Consider the following 24,851-nt stretch of genomic DNA (forward strand, 5'->3'; position numbering starts at 1 on the left):
AGTGGGAAGTGGGCCTGTTGCATAAAATGATCCTGCTGAAGTGCTCTGTGTTTAATAGCATTTAACCCCTTGGGTGCCTGTGGACAACAATTGCATGTGTGTGTGTGTGTGTGCGCGCGTGTGTGTCAGACTGCTAGCAACTGTCCGTGAGTGTGTGTGACAGGAGCCAGTGACCAGCGTTAGCCTCTACTGAGCATCCAATCAATGTCCATCTCACCATGCCTAACCTCTTAATGGCCCAGTGGTTTACCAGCGCGGCGGACAAAAACATCAGCCTTCACAGAACCTGAAGGGTTAAATACTTCGACACTTTACACACAGAGGAAATCACATCAGTGGATATTCTCCAGTGAAAAGAGTCTATTGTCCAGGACTAAGTTTAATCTACAGCTGGGAAATCTCAGTGTGGCCGTAGGGACTACTTCCATCCCATCGCTCAGCTGAAGAAGCAAACAGCACAATGGACGCAGCAGTTAACAGAGCAGCAGCAGTAATTCTCTGTTAGAAATGTCCCCCCGCTCTGCTCCCCGGCGTCTCGTTGGCTGGTAGCAGGAAGAGGCAGTGACTATGACAAATGTGAACCAGGCCGGTCTCTGTCTGGTGGCTGCTGTCTGTGTCTATCTGAGTCACTGTGTTAGGCCACTGGGTGCTGATTTATATTGCTTGAGGAACAAGCAGATCACATCCACAGTGATCTTGCAGAGACACACAGGCGCTGCTGAACACAGCTGATTGCACATCCTGACATTATGCAGCACATTAAACAAATGTAAACTAACTTAGAGCTCGTTAAATGCTCATCTGCTGAGGGCAAGTCGACAAATGATAATAATTATTATTATTACAGCCAGCATGCACTAATCATGTTCTGCTGCTCTAATGTCATGTAAGCAAATGATTAAGTCATTAAGATGAGGTGACAAAAAGGATGTTATATTGAGTCCAATCATATCAAAAGCAGAAGTTACCTTGTCTGGAAATTAATCTTCCTGTTAGTTACTAATCAGAGAAGCTGGAAAAAGTAATGTTCCCATGGAGCCGCAGTTAAAAAAAAGTTTACAACATCAGTGCATATACTTTAGGTACTCACCCTTTTGTGAAGCTTAAACATGTACTGAGCCAAGAACATAGTATTCATTTGGATATCAGACGTAGTGCGCTGTACTGACGTTTATTCTTCTCTACATGCTTTCACAGCACCGTTGCACTGAGAGCAGTGAACTACTAGTTCACTTAGTGCTGCAGGGATTAGTCAATGAATCAATTAGTGTCATAATTTAAGTAATTTATCAAGAAAAAATAATAAATGGTTCCAACTTTTCCAATATAAAATTAGTACAATGTACTTTTTTCCTGTTTTATATCACTGTACATTTTATTTCTTCAGGTTTAGACTGTTGGTCAAACAAAACAAGAGGTTTTAAGACGTCACCTTTTCAGACATTTCTGACATAGACTAAACCAAAACAACACACCCATGCTCATATAGCATACCAGACACACAGGTTAGTACTGGCTAGCATTGGCATTACCTTTGAGTGATCCACTCACACATAAACATCTTTCTGCTGAAACACTGAGAAATGAGTTTGGATCAACGTGTTCCTGTATGTAATTGTAGTAATAAACTCTCCTCCAAAAAAAGTGGTAGCAGTATTTGAATGAATTTCTTTTATTATAACAAAAAAATGAAACTACTGTTCCAAGTTTTATTGCCTTTGTTTACTCCCTAAAGCCCTGCTGCTCTCAGCTCTCAGCTCGCTGAGTGAATAAAGTACAACATAGTGTGTAATTTAATGTTGTCATCTTGTATTTGATGGAAAATGTTATGATGTAAGTGGGAATTAAACTCTTAATGTACTAGTTCTCCTCGGGACATTAAACAAGTCATTGCTAGTGTATTCTTGACAGGAGGGCTCCCTCTAGTGGTCATAGTATTGCACTGGTAACTTCAGCGAGGAGGTCGATACTATGAAGCTTTGTTTTAAAAATCTTGAAAACATCCTTGAAACTAACTCAGAGAAAGTAATTGAATTCATGAATGCCATCTGACATCAGTTGTGCTTCTGTGTTTATTTCAGAGCAAGGACACACAGACGCCGACATGTTCTTCTACCTGCTGATAGTGTTCTCCACCATCAGCTCCCTGTACACACTGATCTGGGATCTGCGTATGGACTGGGGTCTGTTTGACCGCGGGGCCGGAGAAAACACCTTCCTCAGAGAAGAGATAGTTTACCCCCACAAGGTAGAGTCTGATAGGAGTCTCATGCACACACACACACACACACACACACACACACACACACACACACAGAGTTAACTAATCCCATCTCCTCCTTCAGGCCTACTACTACTGCGCCATTATAGAAGATGTGATCCTGCGTTTTGCCTGGACGATCCAGATCTCTCTGATCACAATGACCAAGATCCACTCTGTGGGTGACATCGTGGCCACCGTGCTGGCTCCTCTCGAGGTCTTCAGGTGGGTTTCACGCTCACTTTTTGTCCCACGCAAACTGACACTCATGTGGTGCTGTACAGGATGAGAAATTTGTACAGCCCCCTGTCAATTGATTAAAAACACTCAAAAACACCTGGATATGAGGATATTAAGAGATGATGGAGACACATTTCTCTAGACAGACACATCCCCCCTCTCTGTTTCCCCTCTTGACCCTCCTCTCCGCAGGCGTTTTGTGTGGAACTTCTTCCGTCTGGAGAACGAGCACCTGAATAACTGTGGTGAGTTCCGTGCGGTGAGGGACATCTCGGTGGCACCGCTCAACGCTGACGACCAGACGCTCCTGGAGCAGATGATGGACCAGGAAGACGGCGTCCGGAACCGCTCGGGCAAAAAGACCTGGAAGAGGTCCTACAGCCTGTCGCTCCGACGCCCCCTGCTGTCCTCCTCACAGTAAGGACAAAACGGAGATGCTGACATCAGCCTCACACACTCACACGTTTCTATTTTAGTTTGATTTAAGAAGACTGGGGACAGGAGCCTGGAAGAGATTTCACATTTCTCTTCTGTGTCTCCATTTTCTTTTTGAATTCTAGATACAAAAATGCTAAATCATTCAGTATCTGTTTATCTTGTCGTTTTTTGACAAGATTCTTATATTTGTATAAATTACAATATCAGACCATCTATTAACCATTCACTAAGATGGAGACAGACACTCTGTGTTTGACTTTAAAACATATTGAAATAGAGCTAAAAAGTAAGAAATTCAGTGAACAAACAGTTGATAGTATTTGTTGATTTCTTCTGAATAAGACAAAAGACATCAAAAACAGAAAAAAACACTTCTTGTTATTTTAAGATAAAGAAATTCAGATTGCATCAATATAAGTGTTAAATCATAATTTACATCAGAACAATGTGCAGATAATATCTAACTTTTGAAATGTTTTTTTTTTTCCAGATCGAAAAAGGACACAAAGGTGCTAATTGAAGACACGGATGATGAGGCCTTCAGCTGAGTCCACAGCGTCAGCACGTACACGCAGACACACACGTGCACACACACTCACACAGCATACACTATACTTATATGGACCTCATTCACTAACGCCCAACCTCAACCCTCGTCCCTTGTAGTTGTTTGTATTTGTAGTTACTCTAACCCTCAGTCTAAACCTTTAAATCAGCGAGGACCGTCAGTCCGCCCTCACTCTGGAGAATTTACCTCATCTTTACTTGTGAGTATAGTTGGTCTTTATAAGTATAGAAATACACACACTGTAATGTAGAAACACACACACACACACATACAAAGATAAACCTGCTGAAGCACAAACATAGTGTAACATTGCTACAGTTGAGGAGAGAGGTAATGCCACAGTCACAGACAGATGGACAGACGTCATGGGAAACCTTCTGCACACAACTGGACACACAGACCACACTGCCCTGGGATTATCCTCTTCTTTTTTTTAAGCAGACTTTTTAAGTAATGTGTTGTTTACTTTGAGATATTTCTGTTTCTTTAGACTTCCCTTAATATTTTTTTTGCTGGATTTATTTAGGAGAAGCTGCATAGAATAGGCTACAGACGACTGTTTACACGCCTTTTTAACTACACTTAGGATCAACAGGGAGAAGACAAAGCCAATCAAAAGACTAAATATTAATCAATAGAAACCTGAGGAAGGACTCTACACACATCACAGCATATCAAAACAAATCAACCAGTTTCAACTTGTTGATTCTTTTTATACTCCATCTTTTTTTTTTCTTCTTCTTTTGTCTTTTTTTGTTGAGTTGTAATAACGTCAGTGTACAATCACAACCCTGGAGGCACTTGCAGGAAAAGTGCATTTAATACACAAAACATGGGGGGAAAAAAAACCTACTTGTACACAAAAAGGATGTTTTGATTCAAACATTTCTAGTCTGTGAAGTTGCTTTGTAATATATTTAATATATTTTGATGTGCATTATTACTCTATTGTAGTTGTTCAGTACTTCTACATGTGTTGTTTATACTAGTGAGACTAGTTTGAGCATCCACACGATGATTATTAATGTTTATAATATTTATAATGTTTGGAATGTTTTTCTTGGTTAGTCTTGTGCCACGTTTTTAATAAGCTCATTGTTATATAATCCCCAACCTCGAGTTAGAGCAAAAACAACTTGTGAATCGTCACATTTATTGTGTCATGTCATCTTAAAGTGCCCTGTTAGCTCTGTGCATTGCTATTCTTTGCATTAACTACCAAAGCTTTGTTTTTATGAATGTGTCTGCTACAGTAGCTTTGTCCGTTCAACCTGCCTGAGGGAGTCAAAGGTAACAGAGCCAAAAGCTTATTTAAAGACTGGAGTGTTTTGTTTTACACATGTTTTATTGGGCTGTTTTAGCAGGTAGGTTCTGTCTCATTGGAAATCCCAGTAATATGAGTAGAATTACAGGTATTACTGTCTATGTTTGTGTGTAACAGAATGATAAGTCAAACCCTGAGTGTTTGTGCCAGTGGTTCTCAGACTGGGAGCGGGACCAAGAGGTGAAACACAGAGCGCTTTTGAAATTGAAAGAATCTGACGCAAGACTCATGATTCGGGTCAGACAGCAAAACAACATGTAAAGTACGAGGCTTGACAGATTCTTGACAGAGATTAAAAGAAAAACAAGTGTCGAGACAGGAAATGTTTGAGAACCACTGGCAGTACAGGTGCATTGTGACACCCTTCACATGATCACCAGACAGGAGCGCTGCTGGATGTTCTGGGTTCTTGGACAGAAGCTCTGTGTTGCCAGATTGGACGGTTTTCCACCCAGCTGGTCTCCTTTTAAAGGAATTGTGCAGATAAAAAAAATGTTGTGGACAGTTTGTGGTGATTACTTTTTGCACCATGAAGGTGTATTTCCACCAATGAAAAAATTGTTCTATATCGCAGTGAATTTGATGACAACATCTGAAGTCAAAAGAACGATGATAGGACCACTTGGTGGCAGTCAGATCTGGCAACCCTGCATAAGCTTAAAGTCCTTAATCAGTAAATAGCAGTAAATATCCGTAATCCCTGACATGTCTTACAGCTCCTGTCCTGCTCTGGGCTCCTGAATCAGGGACCCAGAGTCAGATTTCTCCACATTCAGCATCACTATCACCAGATACGTGTTTAGTGATGCTTCATCAATTTTAGCACTTTAAAAAAAAAAAAAAAAAAAACGATTTCAAGTTTGTGAATTTGTTAGCTCTAATGTAACCCACTCATTTCAGATAAGGAAAAGTTAACAACCAGGAGAATGTGCTCTAGATCTGATGTCCACCGTTTGCCCCCTTCGTCCTATTCTCAAACCACCAGCTGAAGAGCTGTCAGTTGTAATTATAAAGTGCGTTGTTGCTGCTGTTAAATGGCCACTGGCTTTCAGAGAAACGATGCTAACTTTAACGCTGGCGTGTGAGTGTGTGTGTTTCGCTTTCTCTCTCTCGCTCTGCTCTCTGCTCTGCTGTTCCTCCCTGTGGCTACACTGAGTCACCATCAGCCAGTCATGAGACAAAGCCCAGAGAGCTACAGGACAAATATGTTACAGAAAACTCCTGTTTCTCTTTTTTTGTTTTTGTTTATTTTTTTTTTCTCCCCTCCCCTGTAGCGGCTAAAAGACTGAAAAGTTTCTGTGTGTAATGAGCTAAATGTGAACTGGAAAGCCAGAAAGTAAAAAGCTGTATGTGTTAAAGTTTAGAAGATGGGTAGCTTCCCTGTCTATTTTAATACACTGGACACATGCCATGACTGTATACAGACGAAAAAACATGACGTGCACACACAGCCCACATCGCCTCTCTCTCTCGTGTCAGAGAGCACAACACTACAGCAGATAGTTTTGTAAAAAGGCTCTGTTGTCTTGCCTGCATGCTGCTTTTCTTTTACATTGTACATAGATCTTAATTTATTTGACATGACGTGTATATTAGCAATCATTGGAACCACCGTGACAATGATTGGTTTCATATGTTGCCATTCTTGCTCCAAGACAAGCAGTATTTTCTAGGTGATGAGGAGCTTGTTGTCAATCGTTCACAATCCTGCACTCTTTTTCATGTGTAAATCCGTTGAAAATGTGTTTGTATAAAAAAAAAAGAATAGAAAAAAGAAAATCCATAGAAATGGAGAATGTGATTGGTTGTATCTTGTTAGTGATTCCTGCTCATTTCAAGGCTCCGTCATCTCCGAGGGAGGGTGTCGGGGTGGTTTTTACGTCCAGGACTCATGGAGGTGGGGGGGTGGGGCAGGTTCCTGTGTCCTGAAGCTGTAACCCTGTTTGTACATTTGTGTAATGTGCATGGAAAATATTGTGGATCTGTTGTTTGTGAACTGCCCTGCAGACAGAAGCACTTGCTGTGGTAGGGCGCAGGAACAGACCCCAGTCCAGAGAGGCCCCATACACTATAACGAGATGCTGTTAAACCTGATCCCAGATCTGCCTGAGCTTCTCTTTGAATATCTCACAGCAGATCTAGGATCTTCACTTGCTCGCTGGAAGCATTATGAGATGCTTCTCTGTGAGAAAAACAAAGCTTTTAGTGACCAGAGTCTGTTCACAGATGATCAGTATGTGGAACCCGTTGACAAAAAACAAAAACAGCGTTATTTTGTACAGTTTGTGTTCGATGAGATGATGATAGTGATAAACCCTGACATCTCATTTTTCCCAAAGGCTGAAAACCACAGCTGATTTTTGTTTCCACTGCTTGCTAAAAAAAACAACCCATAATGTTAAAAGTGCTTAATATATGTGCATCCTTCCCCTCTCTCTCCCTCCCTTCCTCCTTCTCTTGATGTTGTTTGTACCCTCTCTCTAATCTAGCTGAACGTGATAGTACCTGTAGTTTGGTAGATGGATGTTCCACTTTAATAAGATACAAAAAAAAAGATAACAGAAGAAAATCCATTGTGGCTAAATGTGATTTTAAGAGACATAAAGAAGGAAAATGTCTTACAGTCTGAACCATCCTCCCCGACTCCCTTTTACAGAGTAGTTTGTACATGTCGAGTGTATAACACTGTTCTATGATGGTTTTCCTGATGGTATTTGTATTTCTGTATACACTTTGGTGATCCTGTCATATCTGGGTTTTATAAACCACGATTATTTTTAAAACTCGCTCTGCCTCTTGACTCTTTTCTTCTCCTTTAGTTTTTTTTTTTTTTTTTTTTACTGCTTCAACATGCTCTGACCTGTCGGTTTTTTACAGTCTCCAGGCGACCTGGTTTTTAGTGGATGTTTTCTGTCCTCCCTGGTGCACGAGAAGCTTTGCTGAGTGAGTATCTTCATCTTTACTGCAGCTTTGATGCACTTCTCTGGATATAGATACACACAGATTAACACATATGCACAGACCAGTTTCACTAGCGCTGTGGTTGATGGTATTTCTGTTTCATCTTGTGCACTGGGCCTTTACAAGTTTTCTGCGGGGTTCACCAAGTTAAATTTAAGAGCTTTTTAAAACCACATAGAATGCAATTTAATACGTTCTGTTTAATACTGAAAAAAAAGTTTTTGCTAAAATCTGTACGTGTCCATTATTGGACAAAAAACTGTACGACTAATATTAGTGCTAATATTAGTATTTTGAGGAAACTGAATTCAGTACTTAAAGACATTTCAAGACTTATGTCACCTGTTTCCTTGTTGCTTTAATGTCTGCGCAGTATTTTCCATTGGTATTTGAAGAAGACTATAACCATACAAACACCTAGGGTGTCACTGTTAGACATTCACCCCCACGTGCAGCCTGGTGGTGAAAGATGGCGTTGCAGGTCATGACGAGATTTACTTCTTGAGGGTGAGGAACTCGTCCAAAAGCACTGGCAGTGTTTAGGGATTTGATGTTTTTTTTTTCCCCCTCGTTCATGGTGGGCAGACTGAGTCTGACGCTGGCATGTTCAGTGTGCCAACCAGGATAAATGAATCATCCTGAGAAGCCTGAAAATCTTGCTTCTTGGCAAAGAGGAAGCAGCCACAAAATCAAAGGAGAACACAGCTAACTTTGTGACAAATCGCCATCCAACAAACCCTCAGAATCCAACATAAAATCACAACAGTCTTTTCCATTTTAGAGGAAAAACACCTTGGAAACAGCAGTTAACAAAACAATCTCACCACAAGATCAATTTGTGGCAGGATTTCAGCTGTATCACATGATCTTTCTCAACAAACTGAGTTTGCCTAAATAAATATAATTATAATCTGAATCTCAGCTTTTTTGACAACATGAAAAGAAGCCTCTAAAATGCTCAAAAAAATATATATATATATATATATTTTAATCTGAACATCTACACTTCCACAACAATTGTGCTAACTCCCTGTGCTGAGGAAGATCAGGCGGTATGATTGGAAGTTAAAAGAAAAGCTACTAATTAGTGTTTCAGTGTTTTAACCAAAATGTACACTAAACACAGGGAAAAGTAAGAACTTGCACAATTAAATGCAATCAAGCACAACAGCCCTGCAACAGATTAAAAGTAGAAAAGAACGAAAGTTTATCGGCTATAATTAAATAATATTACTAAATTTGAATTAAATAAACCTAATTAGCAATTTACGGTGCATCTACAAGTCTGCTGTTACCGGAGTTATAGTTACCTCAAACAATAATAACAGAACACAAGGTAAACAAATCAACTCTTAGGGTGAAAACATAGTGAGTATCCCACAAAACACTGTCATCAGCCAGCATTAGTGACTGCTGCTGCGAGGATTCTGATGTTACGAAGTAGCCTAGGGAGTTAGCAGTTAACAGTTAGCTACAAAAACATAGCCACTCACGTTACATTACCATTACACCACTGCATACATGAACATTAGGCTTATCCGACTCCACTCCAGCCAACTGCATTGATTTGGACAACTGTACACGATGCAAACTGTAGACATTTTGAGAGCTGGTGATAGCCTATGTAGAGAATCACCTCTGGACATTTAGCTCGTCCAATCACAAACAAAAGTGTTGTTCCACCCTTTCCGTAGTCTGAAATGTACTTTTCTAAAATGTTTTTGTGTGTTCTGGTTTTCAGGTTATTTTAATTACTCTAGTTTGACATGCATCCACTTCACTGAGAAAGCGCCATTAACTTACTGAAAAACCACCTCTGGTGCTACTCCAGTTCAGGGAGTTGCAACCAGTCTGTGTGCTGCATCTTCTCTCAAGCCAAAAAAACAAACAACCTGCCAGTCAACGTCTAAGAAGGTCACAACTAGGTTGTTTATTTTATGATAACTGATACAGGATAAATGTTATACATTCTATTTTAACACTGATATTTTGCTTTTATTTTCAATGTCAGTATGCAAAAAAGGACAATGCAAAGTAAACATTTGGTGAAATCATGAATATGATACATAATTTGACTGCTTCATCAATATTAAACCAATTAATTTTAAGGACTCCTTGTTGCCCTGGTGATAACTTGTTTCGCTACAACACAAAAAAGGGAAGAAAAAAAAATACAAAAAAACAAACTGCAAACATCAAGAGTTGGCTGACAGCAAACACTGTAAAGAACCACATGATCTTTAGATGTATCAATCAACTCGTGTAGATGCATATATAAAAATACAGGATCCCTGTTGTATATATGCACATACAGTAATAATGCAATTACTAGAGTTGTAGAGCCTGTACTGGGCATACAAACGGACAAAATGAAGAGAGCAGGATACACATACATACACACGTTTACCATTATCTCCCCATATAAACACGCATAAACCAACCAACCAACCAACAAGCAGAAGGCTCTCTGGCTTTAGAAGCTAAAAACTACACTTGACTTAAAAAAGGAAAAGAAAAAACAGACATTCACATTTCTGAAACAAATTTCATGATCTCATAACTTCTCACCTGATCAACTGTCTCTGTCCATCAGTCTTATCAACTGTTAGTGCCACCAGAGAAGCTAGAATGATGAAGATGATCTCAGTTTGTGCCGTCGCATCCAACTCGTCCCATCGATCAGGGCCGAGTTCACTCTCACTGATTACTGCGCTGTCTGTGTTGGTCCTGTCCTCCACATCATCACTCATTCACTGACTCACTGTGTGTGTTTTTTTTTTCCCCCCACCTAGTTTCTTCATCCGTGAGTGAAAAGTGAGTGAGTGAACATGTTGTGGAGGAAGGTGGAGAGGTGAGACTGCAGCTGTTTGTGTCTGTGTTTAGTGTATGAATGTCCTGTAAGTCCATGCATTTACCTGTGTGCGTACTGCATGTCCATCTCTATGCAGGCCTCTCTATGGTGAGGCTGGGGCTTTGCTACCGCTGTAATGAACTTGGTATCTGTTGACCGTTTGCCCTTTCACCTCGGTCGACAGGCAGGTAGTCTTGCAGGGGATCATGTCCTCCTCCTCCTCGCCCATTAGCCAGTTCTGCACTGAGCGTTCAGCAGAGGCCGTGACGTGATTGGCCAGCCAGCCCTGGTGCCACTTGTCAAAGCGTTCATGCTGGCTCGCTGCCACTCTGTGCTGCGACTGTGGAGGAAGAGGAAAAACAGTCAGAGCCTCATCTATAAGAAGCCAAACAGGATTTACAGAGCAGAAAATGCACAAGCAGGATTTTTATTTTCTGGACTTCATCCAGATTCAGCAGAATGCTTTCAGCTATCAGTGTAACAATTCTCCAAATCCACATTTCGGCTCCTACTCATACCGCTGAGTGGAGTCACCGTTCCGTCTTCCCGTTTCGCGATATAAGATTGTGGATGTTTGTTTTGAGGTTTTGGTCTCCGTTTCAGAATTGTTACACCTCTACTTACAACACATCACAACAAAAGTAAATTCCGTCTTACCTTCCTGGCCTTGACCAGTGCTCCTCGGCGGTACATGTAATCCTCAGAGTTCATGACAAACACCATCTTGTGAGTGTTGAGTTTAAAGCGACAGTCCAGACTCCCGGCATTTTCCACGCCCAGCTGGCGGTGCCACTCTCTCCTGCACCGCATCGCCTCCACCTGCCGCACCTGCCAGCGACGGAAACGCCTCAAATTCCTACAAGAATAAACACATTTGAGACATTTAGCACATCTTAAAACCTTTAGATGTATGTGGAAAAAGGTGATGAATTTTTATGGACCACATCATCTATTGTACAAATTCTACCAATAACAGGTGTTTCTAGAAGACCTGTACAATTTAATGGAATCCAAAAATCAGTCCAAATCAGCACAAAATTTTATCCTTTCTACATGTAATCATTAGTTTTTGTTGACATCGTGTCAGAAATATGTTGACTCAACTCTGTGTTTTTGTTTTTTTTGGTAGTCACTGTTTGTGGTGATGTCAAATAATGTGCTGCTTAATGCACATCTGCTAGACATCTAGCAGGAAAATGAAATTCTCACTAAGTTGTTGTTGAAATTGCAATGTTTTGTATGACTGATATATTTATTTATACTGAGTGCAGAAATTCAATCTTTGTCCTGTTGTAGTACTGTGCTGTATTATTCTTAAAAAGCACATGTAGGAAAGAGAGAAGAAGCCCAAGAAGATCTGTTGCAAGTGCATGGATAGTTTGGTCAGGAGTTAATCCGGTTATTATTATTATTTATTCAGACACATAATAAGTGGGTGTAAGACAATTACATACAACTTAAAATGAGAAGTGGTTTGTTGTGGGCTAAATGTCTAAAAATGAGATGTGCAGAAATAATAATGTTAAACTGTCATACCTGGGCAGAAATACAGGTTTGAAGAAGTAGCCCTCTGCTTGTGAGCACAGACTGGACTCTGTTCCTACAAACTGCTCCATGTAGCTCGACAGGCACTGAGGGAGGAGGAGGAGAGCAAGATCCATCAAGTTTAATTAATTTAGTTTGACTTTAATCAGATTATTCATTTCAAGCCATCTGTGAGAAAAACAAGTATTTGTGTAACCGTTTGTAAACACATGTTTACCTGTACATCTAGCGGGTCGTCAGCCTGAGCTTCCTCAGTGTCCAGCAGCTCAACGGTCATCGTCACATGACCCTTGTTTTGGATAAACATCACCTGATGACAAAAAATGCAGAGAGATCTAAGTAAACCAACTCAAATCATTTCACTACAGTGGAATAAAACCAGACAGTTTCAGCAGCTGATCCAATAATATGTAAGCACATTTAAAGAGACCCTATTCACCTGCTGCATATACCTAGTGTCACTTCCATATCCAACTAAACTAAGATTAAGCCTTAGTCATAACAGAGGGTGAAACTGCGACTTTAAGATGAGTGAAAATGATTCACCTTTAGGAAAGCAGCTCTCTTTTTCTACAATCATGATCATTATTCATAAAAAGCTGTTACAAAATCAGCTATCAGTGATATGCTTTGCTTTTCTGGGTACATCTAGTGTGAAATGTTAACTACGCTCTAAAATGACTGGACACATGAACACCGTACATTTCTACTGCAGAGAAAATGGATGATAATAGGAAATGATTTGTCTATTTCAAACAAGAGCAAAATGTCAGGGCCAAATATAAAATCCAGCACTACATTCACCAGGAGTCTGTACTCACCTTGAAGCAGTTCTCCTCAGCCATGACTCTCTCAGCTTTCCACTGGTAGCTCGTCTCCCAAGCGGCTCTGACGCACTGTGACGACAGGTTCCCTCCTGCTGCCCCCCGCTTCCTCTCAGCCAGGTACAGATCAACCACCTGCAGACACACCTCGTCGCTCACTAGGTGCTGAAGCTGAAGGAGACGACAGTGGAGAGTTGTAAACTGGCAGGTAGAGAAACATTGAAGAGGACGACCCTTTAAAAAAACAAAAAAAACAAAAGTAAAATTTTTCTTACCTGCCGGATGATGTTGTGGATGACCTTGTCGATGGTGAAGCCGATGTAGGCGTGGATGGTGAACATCTCTCTCAGTGTGTCTTCATACTGTGTGGAGTCCAGGTTGCCGTCCAGCAGACTGCGCACCATGTCCAGAAAGGCTGGGTAATACTCCTCTAACTCCACCTCACCTGTGGAAGCAAAGGGATGTCACTTCTGTTACAATGAACAACAGTGTCAGTGGCTCTGTTGTTGCAGCAAGACTTCAACAGGTTTTTGACACCCTGCGCTCATCTTCAGCATGAATAAAACACTAAAGTTCAAATGTCGTTTTCAGCCAAAAGCAGTGAAGGGTGTTCAAGGGTGTGGATATCATTAATTCAAACTCTGCAGTGGAGCTGACAGATTAATCAATTAATCCATTGAGAAAAAAAAAATATTCTGATAACTGTTCAAGTCATTTTTGTTTCTTTTCTTGGTCTTCTAGTAAATTACAATTAGATTACAATTTGGACTATTGACTTAGCACACCTTCTACCTGATAATGCGTCACCTTGTACTTTACAATTCTGTGATGCCATTTTTCACAAAAGTTTTATAGTCAAAACAATGATCAATAACAAAGATCATCAGCAGACTACTTCATATTGAAAATCATTATTAGCTGCAGCCACAATCTGCAGGTTACCTGCTTGAATGACTTTCAAAATAGATTTGACTGTTTAAAGTTGTTTTAAATGGAGCTCAACAGATTACAATAAAAAACTGTTCAGAACTGACCGGGCTTTATACAGCATGTACGTCAATAAATGCCTTGATTGGCCTTGATACTGATCTTGCACACTGGCTCAGAACGCCAGAAACACACACTGTGCCACCCTCTGCTGTTTCAATGTTGATGAGGCAAAGAAAACACAGCACCAGTCTTTCTACAGAGGTTCTATATTCTATACATAGTATCATGTATTATGACTGTGACTCAACACCATGACTCCTGGTGATTTAGATGAACTGACATCAAGAACAGTTTGTTTTGAATGTGCCTTCTGAAGCAGTGCTCATTAATTAAAACTAATTATCTCCCTGATGAGGTAATATGTATATTAAAGCTCTTGATCATAGGCCAAGGATCTAAAATAAAATGCATCCTCCTACTCTGAGTGTAGCTGTTGAGTCAGATGTGACAGCAGGTCGACCCAACTCAAGTTAAACACTTTAATTTGACTATAACAACATTTCCTCAGCCAACCAGTGGCTGAACTTACTGGGCTGTTTGAGACGGAGCTCCATGGCGAGGTCGCATGCTTTTTCCCTCCGTCCCTCGGCCATCAGCAGCCTCTCTCTGCTCTGCTCAGCTCGGTGCTCCAGCAGTTGCCGCTCCGCCTGTCGGTAAACCCGCAGTAGCCGCGAGCACAGAGTCTGGTGCAGCCGCAAGAAGAAATACCAGTTGTTGTTGACGAAGAAAAGGTTGTAGACACCGTCCAGCTCCTTCTGGTGTTCTGCTTCAGGGTCGCGTAGGTCCACCTTCTCCCCAGCTGCACCTGAACCTGTCTCCATAGGTGTAGATCCAGGGGTGGATGTGGTGGTCCCTGCAGGCTGACTCATGCTACTGGAGGTGGTGGAGGCCTCTGTGTCTGCGGGTTGGGGTGGGCTGCAGCGCCTTCGCCTGGACTCACCGTTGAGCTGCTGCTGGGGTTGGGACTGGGTCTGGGTCTGGGCCGGGGACTGAGACTGGGACTGGGACTGGGCAGGTTGGGGTTGAGACTGACTACCTGCGGCTGCCACTGCTCCTGATGCATTATTAGAATTTCCATTTCCTCCACCAGCTCCTGCTCCTGCTGCTGCTGCTGCTGCTGCTGCTGCCGCCGCTGCCCCTGCTCCAGCTCCTCCTCCTCCTCTCTCTCCTCCCTCCTCAGGCTCAGCCTCCTCATCTGTCCATTCTTCAGTATCGCTGAGCTCGCCGCGGCGGGAGAAGAACAGGTCGGGGACAAAGTGCTGGATGATGCGCTTAATGTGGTCCTTGTCGTCTTTGTGGATGGTGGGCTGACGCTTGACGTGGTAGATGATGAGCGAGGCAGCGTCCTCCAGGATCTGTTTGTCCTCATATGTGAACACCATGTGAGGTTCGCTGGATGAGGCCGAACCAGAGCCGTTGCGGCCCTGCTGGCCAACTCCACCTTCCTCTGTGCTCTGCTCCTGGCGCTGAGATGAAGAGAAAAACACAGAGATAAATGTAGGAAAATTCTGGAGGATACATCGCAACATACTGAGTGGAAAATTGAAAATCATTGATTCCAATGGACCATTCGAATGGTGTTATTTAACTCAGAAACAATTCTACTTAACAGCACTACGCAGAGGATAAAAACAACAACATACAATAAAATAACAAAACAATTAACACAAAGTCTAACACTTATCAGCAGATTGAGTATAATCAGTTGACATGAACTGTAGATATTTTCTACTTTCTCTGACGACTCTGATAGATTCTTGTGAGTGAATCACATTTTAAGATCATGATGTCAATTCCTGCTTCCAGTGTCAAGAATGAACTGCCAACCTCAACAATAACAGAAAATAAGCAAAAAGACTAATTTGCTCAAATGAATACCAGGTATCATCACACATCGCTGACTATAACAATGAGGTGATTTCTTCCAGATTTTTCTTTTGTTTGGTCAGTGCTGGGTTTGAAGTTAAAAGGAAGTTAAAAAGGGGTGGTAAGATGCTCATAAATGAACGGTTTTATTGTCATATTGTGTCCAACCTACCTCTGATGTGGGTCTACAAGCAAGCCCAAAGAATTTACAGGAATATCATGACACTCCACACCTAATTATCTTTTCATGTTATGAAGGCACCAGTGTTAAGCCTGCAGATACGAAGACACCTTACCTCATCATAGACGCTCTCAATCTCATTGAGAAGACTCTTCGAACGCAGGGCCTTCATGTCATTCTGTTTGAAGTTGACTCCTTGGTGGTCGAGGGACTTCAGGTAGGCCTTCTCGTACTGCTCCCTCCATATCTTATTGAAACCCTGCTGGGCCTCTCTCCACTCCTCCTCCTTGGCTTTCAACCTGTTGGGAACAACACTAATTTCATGTAGATGCTCCACAAAACACAGAAATAGTTTAGAGTATCACAGGAAGGAAATGTGAGTTTTACAGAATTATTACATTTCTTTATGTGGACATTTGCCACATGTAAATAAACAGATTTCTAAGTGCCTACGTAGAGTGCACTGAATACACAAACCATTTTTAACCCAGCGCTTTTGTTGGCAGGATGCACAAAGATCACTGCCTGTTGATACAAGGATCAGCAAACCAACATTTCCATCCTACTGTCACTTGGTTAAACTTCCCTGCAAGTAATGCAAATGTCTTTAGCTGTAAGAAACAATCTCCTTTCTATCCTCTTCTATATTCAGTGTTGATATATAAGACAATATGAACATTTCACCAATGTGTCCTTTTAACAAAATGTAACATAACATACATGTTAATGCATGCAGATTACAAAAATATGAAGTAAGAGTACTTTAATAGTTCACTATATGCTTAAATTGTCCAGACAACATTTAAGATGTCACTGCAGGAGCTGGTGAAGTCTGAGAAAGGAAAATCAAAAACAAAGGAATTCAGCCTGAACACTTCTTTCATTAAATGTTTAACCAGTAAGGAAATCTGAAATAATTCCAGAACTGTGGAGAAAAAGACAGTCCTGACCTCTTGAGCACCACAGGCACAGCGGTGGCAGGACTCCTCTTCAGCCCCTCAATGATCTCAGGGGCTTTGTCACCATAGATACGATACACAGCACGACGCTGGATGACCTCAGAGGTGCCGCCCAGGCAGTCGTCTAATCTGAATCGGTCTTGGTCCTCCGGTGAAAGGCGGGACAGCTTCTTCTGGACACTCTCTAGCACCCTGATGGTGGCCAAGTTTGTCTCCAGAACCACGTCCAACTAAAAATGGAGGGTTAGAGACTTTTAGAGCTTTTAAAAGACAGTATATGCTGAATGTGTTAAAACCTTATAATCCATTCTTTTACAAGAGCAGGGTCACAATCAGATAAAAACCATTTATAGCCATTTGTGATGTTTATCCAAACTAAATCTGCCTTACATGAAGCATAAAGAAAATTCTAGTTAGGATGTATGTACCTCAAATCTTTCATCCTCACAGCGATGTAGCTGTTCCTCATAAGGAGTCTTCTTTGAGCTGACAAAGGTGGAGTCCTCTGACCAGGAGGGAAATGACACCCAGGTGTCGTTCAACACCTACACACATGCAGACACATTGATAAGTCATGATCAATGCAAAAACCCTTTCTATAGGACAATATTTCATAATGAAAAGCTTTAGTATCACTTGCTGTATTAATTGTAAAAGAAATCCTGCAGAGTTTTTGACCACTAGGTGTGCTATAGAGAAATGTTTTTATGATAGGGTCCCTGTTTTGTTTGTACATGTGCACAGTCATGAGTACATGGAGAGCACAAGCATGTGGGTGACTTAATGCATATTATTGCCAATGATTTCACACTATTCCACTGAGCTACAGGTGGCGATAATAAGCTAGAAAACGCAGCAATACACAAACATATGGCAGCGAAGATGAAAACATGGATGTAAACAATGCATGTTTCAAACTCATGTTTGTTCGACCTCGATGATACGCACAGACTTGTTTTGTTGAGAAACACTGACTGCAAACAAAAACTTTGTTTACAATAAAACTCCAAAGGGCACCTTTAAACAATGCACTGATCTAGTGATAACGCTTTGGGGTAAAATTTAAGTGGGTGTACCTCCTTGCATAGGGCAGTGCGCCCACTGCATTTAGGTTGCTGGTAGGTCTTGGGCAGTGCTCTGTAGCTGGACCCCAGGCGCTTGCAGGAGGCGTAATCCACCTCCCTGCCCCCTCCCCCCTCCATGTAGCGATCCGACAGCCCTGACACAGCATGAGAGAGCTCTTTGTCCCCCAGAAATGACTTGAACTGTGTGTACAGTTCGGGAAACTTCCTGGAAGGAGATGGATGAAATCATGAATGACAGAAAAATCAGGAGAAGAACAGCTGACCAAAGGGCAAGTGTTTCCCATTAGAATAATCCTACCACTCTGACTGTGATGTGGTCAAAAATCTGTGTGTGTATCAAGTGACTGTAAGGTTCTTATCAACACTATTTGGATAGGACATAACAAATTCTTAAAATGGACCTGAAAGTCTGGTATAAAAAGATTTTAAAAATCAACAATGTGTGTAGTCATACAAGAAAGCTTCTTCTACCAGACATTAACATCTACACTTCTGTCTAGCTCCCTGCAACCACTGGACCCATTCATTTGTGCATCCTATTTTTTTTAATCGACCTCTGTCATCTTTCCATCCACTCACCCCAGGAAAGGAGTGACTAGCTGTAGCAGCTCAGCTCCCGAAACTACTTCCTGGTTAAACAAGGCGATGCAGCGCAGGAAGTTCTCGTATACTTCCTGGCTTTTGAACAGGCGACGAACCTGAAAGATGGGTGGGTTGATAAGGAAATTAGTCCGATCACATTATAAGACATTATAAGAAAAAAAAACATGCAAAGACAGTAATAGAGGAAAGAAGGGGGAAAGGAAAGTACAATGGCAGTGGGTCACAGGAACAGTATGATGAAACAGGAACAAAGGAACTAACGTTGCTGCAGAGGAAAATGATGCCTCACCTTATCAAAGAAGGAGAATTCTCTTAAAACGCCATGTTTGCCAACTGAAGCAAAGGACTGATCTTTGGTACAGGAATACTTCATTTTTTTCTAAATTAAAAAAGGAAACAATATTTAATTATCTTTACATTAAAATGTCAGTTATCAGTTATTGTAGTAGGCACTTCTGGGAAGATACGTAGTGCCGCTGAACCTTTTTGGGATCAAGGACGTGTATATGTACACTGGTGTATTGCCTGAGGCAGTTATTCTATATAAATAGAGATCTTACCTTCAGCAGTGGGGACATGTGCTGCAGTAGGATGGGTCTGGGCCTCTTTTTGTTCTGTTTGGTTATCGTGTCCTCTTCCTCTGGCCTTTTCAGCTGCTCTTTCCCCCCTGTCAGTGAGCTCCCTGTGAACTACAGGAGAGGAAGCACACACAGAAGTTGAGAAAACTTACACAATTACACTTGTCTAGACTAGGGATGTGACTAACAAATATTTTCATTAATTTCCCAATCAAGCATTTGATGTACAAAGTGTCAGAAAATCCATGAATTCAGAAAATGCCAGAGTTGTCACATTCGGCAAGCTAAAAAATCTTCTATTACTTTCAAAGAAGAAATAAAGAGCAAATATTTACATTCGAGAAGGAAAAACCTGCCTTAAACAATTAATCAGTATAAAAATAGTTGCCAGTTAATCTTCAGTCAATCAACTAATCAATTAGTAATTTCAGCTCTACTTTGACCTGGTCTTTTAATGTGTTGTCATTGTCCTTTCAAGTACTGTTTCTGAAGAAAAACACTTGTTTCGCATTGCACTGACTATTGAATATGAATATTATCAGCATGACATTTCTGAGCAGTAGCACCGAAACACAAAATGTAATTAGAAATTGTGGGGAGTGTTAAAAAAAAAACTGAGGGGGGAAAAAAGTACAGCATGAAATATTGACTGGGAATTGTTAATGGCGCAACCTTTTCGATTTGTCATCTGTTTTGAAAGTGGAACATTATCTGCCTGTCTGTTGTTGCTTGACTGACCAGTGATCTCTTGGCGTCGGGCAGGAACTGTCCAAACTCAGCCAGCAGGTCTTCTTGTCCCTTAAAGAGACTGGCAACTTTAGAAAACACCTCATCTTCTGTCATCCCACTGCTGCCTCGGCTGCCTCTACTCTCCTTCACTTCCAGCTGCTCTTTCTAAAGGGAAATGGAGGACGAAATGGTGATCAGAGGTGAGGAATCAGACTTAATTAAACAAAAAAAGCAAAGCCAAGTTGAAATTCTTGGAACTGGCTACACATGGTCGATATTAGTGCAAGGGACACAATCATTGTCACAGTCCTCTAAGAAGAGACTGCTGTGGACAGCACTTCATCTATGACTTTAAATAATTATATTCATAATTAATTCTCATTCAAAACACCATAAATCAGTTTAGAAAGGACTCAGCTTTGCTAAATTTCTACAGTAACAGTCAAACTCTTTGATAGAACAGGAGGAAAGTAAGGGTAACTACAAGTCAGTGGCTGAAACCTGCACTGTCTATATCAAATTATAATATGCAACAACAAAGCAACTTAAGTCACCACATTATTTCCCCACAGTACCTGATATGTATGAAGAATCTCTAAGAAGGCTCTGTAGATCTCTGGGTGATCCAAAAAACGGTTTTTGATCTTGTTTACATAGCTGATGGCACTGTCGAACTCTACGGGGCTCGTTTCTGAGGCAGGTGGGGATACAGACGAGGTGGTGGCCTGATTCTGACTCTCTCTGCTAGTCAGAGGAAGAGAGAGTCTGCTGGGGGGCTCTGGAGGTCCTGCTGAGGTTGATGAAGGAAGGGACTCTGATGAGGCAGCCTTGACTTCGCTAGTCTGAGCAGGTCCAGCTTCATTGTGAGCAGCAGAGGCACTACCTGAGGTCGCGGGCGCTGCAGAGGTGGTGAGGCTCTTCCCCTGCTGGCCTGGGGATACCTGCACAGATAAAAGACAGTAGGAAGATGCTGATAATGCCAGATAATTAAAGGTGCATTAATTATAGCAAAATCTTTCATGCTATTTGATAACATTACACATTTGTTGTGTCTATTTCACTGCAGTAATGTTAGACCTACACTGAGAAAGATATGTACCATACACCCAAGAGGCTACTATTATGTTAACCAGGAAAAAAATATGTTAAGAGTTGCAAAGGGATATATAAGACTTGATATAAGAGATATGGCTATTTATATATTATACTAAAACATACACTTGAACCATATTCAGTGACAAATTCTAAAATCAATACAGCTGTCAAAAATCATTTTAATGCAATACACCTCCACTGCTCCTCAGGTTGCCCAGTCAAACTCTGTAGTCAAGCCATCCACTTCTAAAACAAGGAAATCTCTCACAGAAGAAAATGTCACTGGCATTTGGTTCTTGGTTATTAATGCTTGAAATAAAACCATGGATATGTACTGTATGTAAAACTGACAGAACTGAAAGTAGCTTCTGCATTCTTACTCACTCTCAGCCAAAAACAAAATATCAAAATCATACCAAATGCAAACTGAATTGAAACTGAATCTTCGCTGAAGCACAACACATAAAATCAATTTGTATCGGATTCTAGCCAACGTGTATCTGTCTCAAACTGTCTAAGAGGGTTAATGCTCTATCCTTAACCTTAATTAACCCATAGTATACACAATACATTACATATGGTTAATGTACAATTCAGCTTGGCATTTCTCAGATCTTGATAAAAATCTAAAATTCTGCTTTGCAATGTATTTGTTTTTTCAGGTCAAACTTGAGAAAAAGAGGTGCGCCGTTGGTAAAAAAAAAGTGAAAGAATCCCATGTTCCCTTGATTATTTCTGTGACTTTTGTTTAAAAGAAATAAACTGACAAATTAGCTGCCTTGTTTGAGCACGAAGCCTTCATCTGAGCCACATTTTGAGGCAGACTACTCAATTCTTCTTCTGAGTGCAAAAGAGGTGCACCTGTTTCCTCTTAAGACTTTAAATGTTCTGTGGGCTTGAGCATAGAGTTCTTTTCAGGCCACCATAAGTTTGCAGTGATTGACCTACTGAATGTTTGATAAGTCTGAACATAAACAAAGCGCTAGTTTTTGGAATTTATCAACTTCAGCTATGTTCTGAGAGTGTCTCACCTGTGTAGAGAACGGAGATTGGAGGAAAGCCATCCCATTCTTGGGGACCTCTATCCGATACCCCGGTGGAAGGAAGGCATTGAAGCCCAAGACTAAGTCTGGGTGTCCATGGAAGAGCTGTGACACACGGTTTATCACCCCTGGCGTGTCGATGCTATTCAGGAGAACAGAGAAAAACACCAGGCAAATAAAGATTAGCCTCCTCTCTCATGTGCTGCATTATAACACTGACCTAATCGAAGAGAGTCTCACGGCTTAGTTTAAAAAGGAGCACAGGTGAATCACTAATTATGAATTCTATCATCCTACACTTTTTATGTTTCAAGATAATATGAAGTGTTACATAATTAGGGTAGAAAGCTATCTCCAATTTCTTACTAATTGATAAAAGCTCTAAAATGTGTGGTTAATCCCTGGGTAGTGATTTTTGCAAACTAAACAAATTCCACTCACACACTCCACCATCACCATCTCAAGAGTATGTATAAGGAGTCATCTCATTAAAAATGTATAACTAAAACGCAATAACTTCTGGTACTCCTGGGATTGATAGTGGGTAAGTAGCATCCATATCCATGCATCGCTGTATCACATTTGTATGTTCTTTGTTTGAATAAACTGGCATAAAATACCTCTGTGATTTGAACTCTTTCATGATGTCGAGAAACTTGTTGTATATGCCGGGATCATTCGCAAAACGAATTTTGACTTGGTCCAGATATGACAAGGCATCTTCAACCTAGAGATTAAAAAAAGGAAAAACAAAAAGATCATCAATGCAGCACAGGGCACAATCAGCCTCATCTGGAGCTGTGGAGAAGCTTTTAAACAAACATCATGCTGTGCTGTTGATGAAGCAGGATCTAACAGAGATAGAGCTCTCAGACAGTTTAACATGTTTAACAAGACAATGGTTTGTCTACACATAAATGCTACATTGTTTCTCGCTGATAATCGTAAATACTGACAAATGCAACCATCAAATTCCAAATGGTGCCACTATACAAACGGATACATTTGAACTTATTAAGTGCAATATGTGCACATTTATTGACATGAAGTTATCTAAATAAGCAGTGTTTGCTTTCTTCATTGTCAGCTCAAGTGCTGTATCAACAAATGCACTAGTTAGCTGTACAAGCTGTACAAGTACCGCTAAATAAATAAATAAAACGGGTGAATACAAGAAACGCCGAGCAGCTTTTGTTCACTGGACCACATCTTTCTTTAATCAGAACATCATCCTAGCTAGGTTAGGTTACGGTAAACGACGTGTTCACACAAAGCACTATCAGAAATAGTGCTCATCTTAAGAGGGGTTGTTGCAGCTAACGTTAGCCAACAGCCAGTCAACTGACGATAATAACTCCACTAACACTTACAACACCTACCCACATACAAATTTAGACAATACGTTTAGTCACAGCTGGTCCCTGGCCAACTGTGTCGTGTTGGCAAAAACAGTACGATAATATTCAAACACTGGCGATAACAAAGAAATGTGTAATGAAGCTGCTAATGAACTGAAATAGCCGTTCTTGGCTAGCCTGGCTGACGTCCTCCACTTTGTTCAGGGTGGCTGAAAAAACGAACAAGGAGGAACTTCCCACAACCGAGGTCTGAGTTAACGTTTGCTCACAGTGGCTGTTATTGACATCGTAAATAAGAAACTACCGCTAACTGTGCCGCTCCACTGTCACTCAAGACATTCATTAATCAAACACAGCTTCCTCATCTAACCTTAAATGTCAATGTTCGGCTGTTTAGCAATGAATTACTTTTAATAGGCCAGCGAGCTAACTAACGTTAGCCAGCCGTTCCTTTCACTACTCTCGGCGTAAGGGGAGAAAAGAGAAAAGCCACAAATCCAATGCAATGATCCGACGAACAAAATGGTTCTGACTCTGAGGGACTTTTCCCTTGTCGTGTCCGTTGTCTTCTTACCTTCAGCTTCTGGAAGTGCTGCTGCTGCACTTGCTTCTGTGTTATAACATAAGGCTTGTCTTGAATTTGGTTTATTTGCTTCGCAGTGCTGTGCGCCTGAATCTTCGCCATTATCCCGGCGACAGGAGGCTCGAGAGCCGCTAACCCCACAACTTGAGAGGGAAGCTTCGGTGTTACCTCCAGTTGTTGGCTAGCCGACAAACCTTCCTCTCGGTCGGGAAGCCAGCCTGCCAGCGAGCAAACCCTACTTTGCCTAGCTGGACAGTCTCGGTTCAGTCAGCGCAGAAGGACGGAGTGGAGGGTTGATGACAGACAAGCTGCTACTCGCCGCGACTTTGATTCAACATCACCATCGAATTAAACAAGCCGAGGCAAGAAGCGTCGGGAAATAAGCAAAGGGACAATGGTTGCCGTTTATCGTATTTAAAATAACTATTGCCTGTCTCTTTAAATTCGGCGGCAGCGGTCTGTCTTGGCGTCCGGAAGCCAGAGTAGGAGTGAAAAATTGAAAAAAAAGAGTGAAAAATTGAACTGCGCAGCCGCAACGATGGGAGGAGCTGAATTCACAAGAATCAGATTGCTCCACTCCCCCTTCACTGCTACAAAGGAACAATGTTACTCCATGCAAAACGATAGCTACATAGTTCACACACTGTACCAGCAACTACATCAACAGCGGACTGAGCACCGACTGTGAGACAAATCGATACCGGGCTGATGAGACATCTGCAGCTCTAACAGCGCGCATGAGTGAAATACAGCATGGATTCAGCTTGGTC

General features: G+C 41.3%; 2 protein-coding genes across 3 annotated transcripts in view; one reads left to right on the forward strand and one right to left on the reverse strand.

Annotated features, from left to right (window-relative positions):
• The window catches only part of xpr1a (xenotropic and polytropic retrovirus receptor 1a), a 69,806-nt gene extending 62,190 nt beyond the window's left edge, over positions 1 to 7,616 (forward strand). Inside the window, exons 13-16 of the mRNA XM_018673313.2 lie at positions 2,082 to 2,248; positions 2,346 to 2,485; positions 2,693 to 2,917; positions 3,429 to 7,616. Of these exons, the coding sequence (XP_018528829.1) occupies positions 2,082 to 2,248; positions 2,346 to 2,485; positions 2,693 to 2,917; positions 3,429 to 3,486 (590 nt within the window). The 3' untranslated portion in view covers positions 3,487 to 7,616. The remainder of the gene's footprint in view (positions 1 to 2,081; positions 2,249 to 2,345; positions 2,486 to 2,692; positions 2,918 to 3,428) is intronic.
• A 2,082-nt stretch (positions 7,617 to 9,698) lies between these two features.
• sin3b (SIN3 transcription regulator family member B) lies at positions 9,699 to 24,581 on the reverse strand. Of its 2 annotated transcripts, none has more exons than XM_018673310.2 (19): positions 24,073 to 24,581; positions 22,761 to 22,867; positions 22,129 to 22,282; positions 20,578 to 20,943; positions 20,012 to 20,167; positions 19,256 to 19,384; positions 18,985 to 19,074; positions 18,672 to 18,790; positions 18,084 to 18,297; positions 17,436 to 17,552; positions 16,999 to 17,237; positions 16,164 to 16,347; positions 14,531 to 15,467; positions 13,287 to 13,456; positions 13,009 to 13,182; positions 12,405 to 12,497; positions 12,179 to 12,273; positions 11,300 to 11,498; positions 9,699 to 10,982 (listed from the first exon to the last, which is right to left on the reverse strand). In XM_018673310.2, the coding sequence occupies exons 1-19, from the start codon at positions 24,181 to 24,183 to the stop codon at positions 10,746 to 10,748; spliced, it is 3,891 nt and encodes a 1,296-aa protein (XP_018528826.1). In that variant the 5' UTR covers positions 24,184 to 24,581; the 3' UTR covers positions 9,699 to 10,745. The 2 variants fall into 2 exon arrangements, with proteins under 2 accessions (XP_018528826.1, XP_018528827.1); XM_018673311.2 differs by lacking the exon at positions 24,073 to 24,581 and adding an exon at positions 23,520 to 23,688.
• Positions 24,582 to 24,851: the final 270 nt, after the last annotated feature.

This window comes from Lates calcarifer, linkage group LG17 (assembly GCF_001640805.2).
Source record: "Lates calcarifer isolate ASB-BC8 linkage group LG17, TLL_Latcal_v3, whole genome shotgun sequence".
NCBI classification, from domain to species: domain Eukaryota; kingdom Metazoa; phylum Chordata; class Actinopteri; family Centropomidae; genus Lates; species Lates calcarifer.

Excerpts from the sequence above, each read along its gene's own strand:
- sin3b (XM_018673310.2), bottom strand. The coding sequence starts at position 24,183 with ATGGCGAAGATTCAGGCGCACAGCACTGCGAAGCAAATAAACCAAATT. Across the intron at positions 18,298-18,671 it reads CTAGTCACTCCTTTCCTGGG|GAAGTTTCCCGAACTGTACA; the intron begins GTGAGTGGATGG and ends ATCTCCTTCCAG. Across the intron at positions 12,274-12,404 it reads ACGACCCGCTAGATGTACAG|TGCCTGTCGAGCTACATGGA; the intron begins GTAAACATGTGT and ends CTCCTCCCTCAG.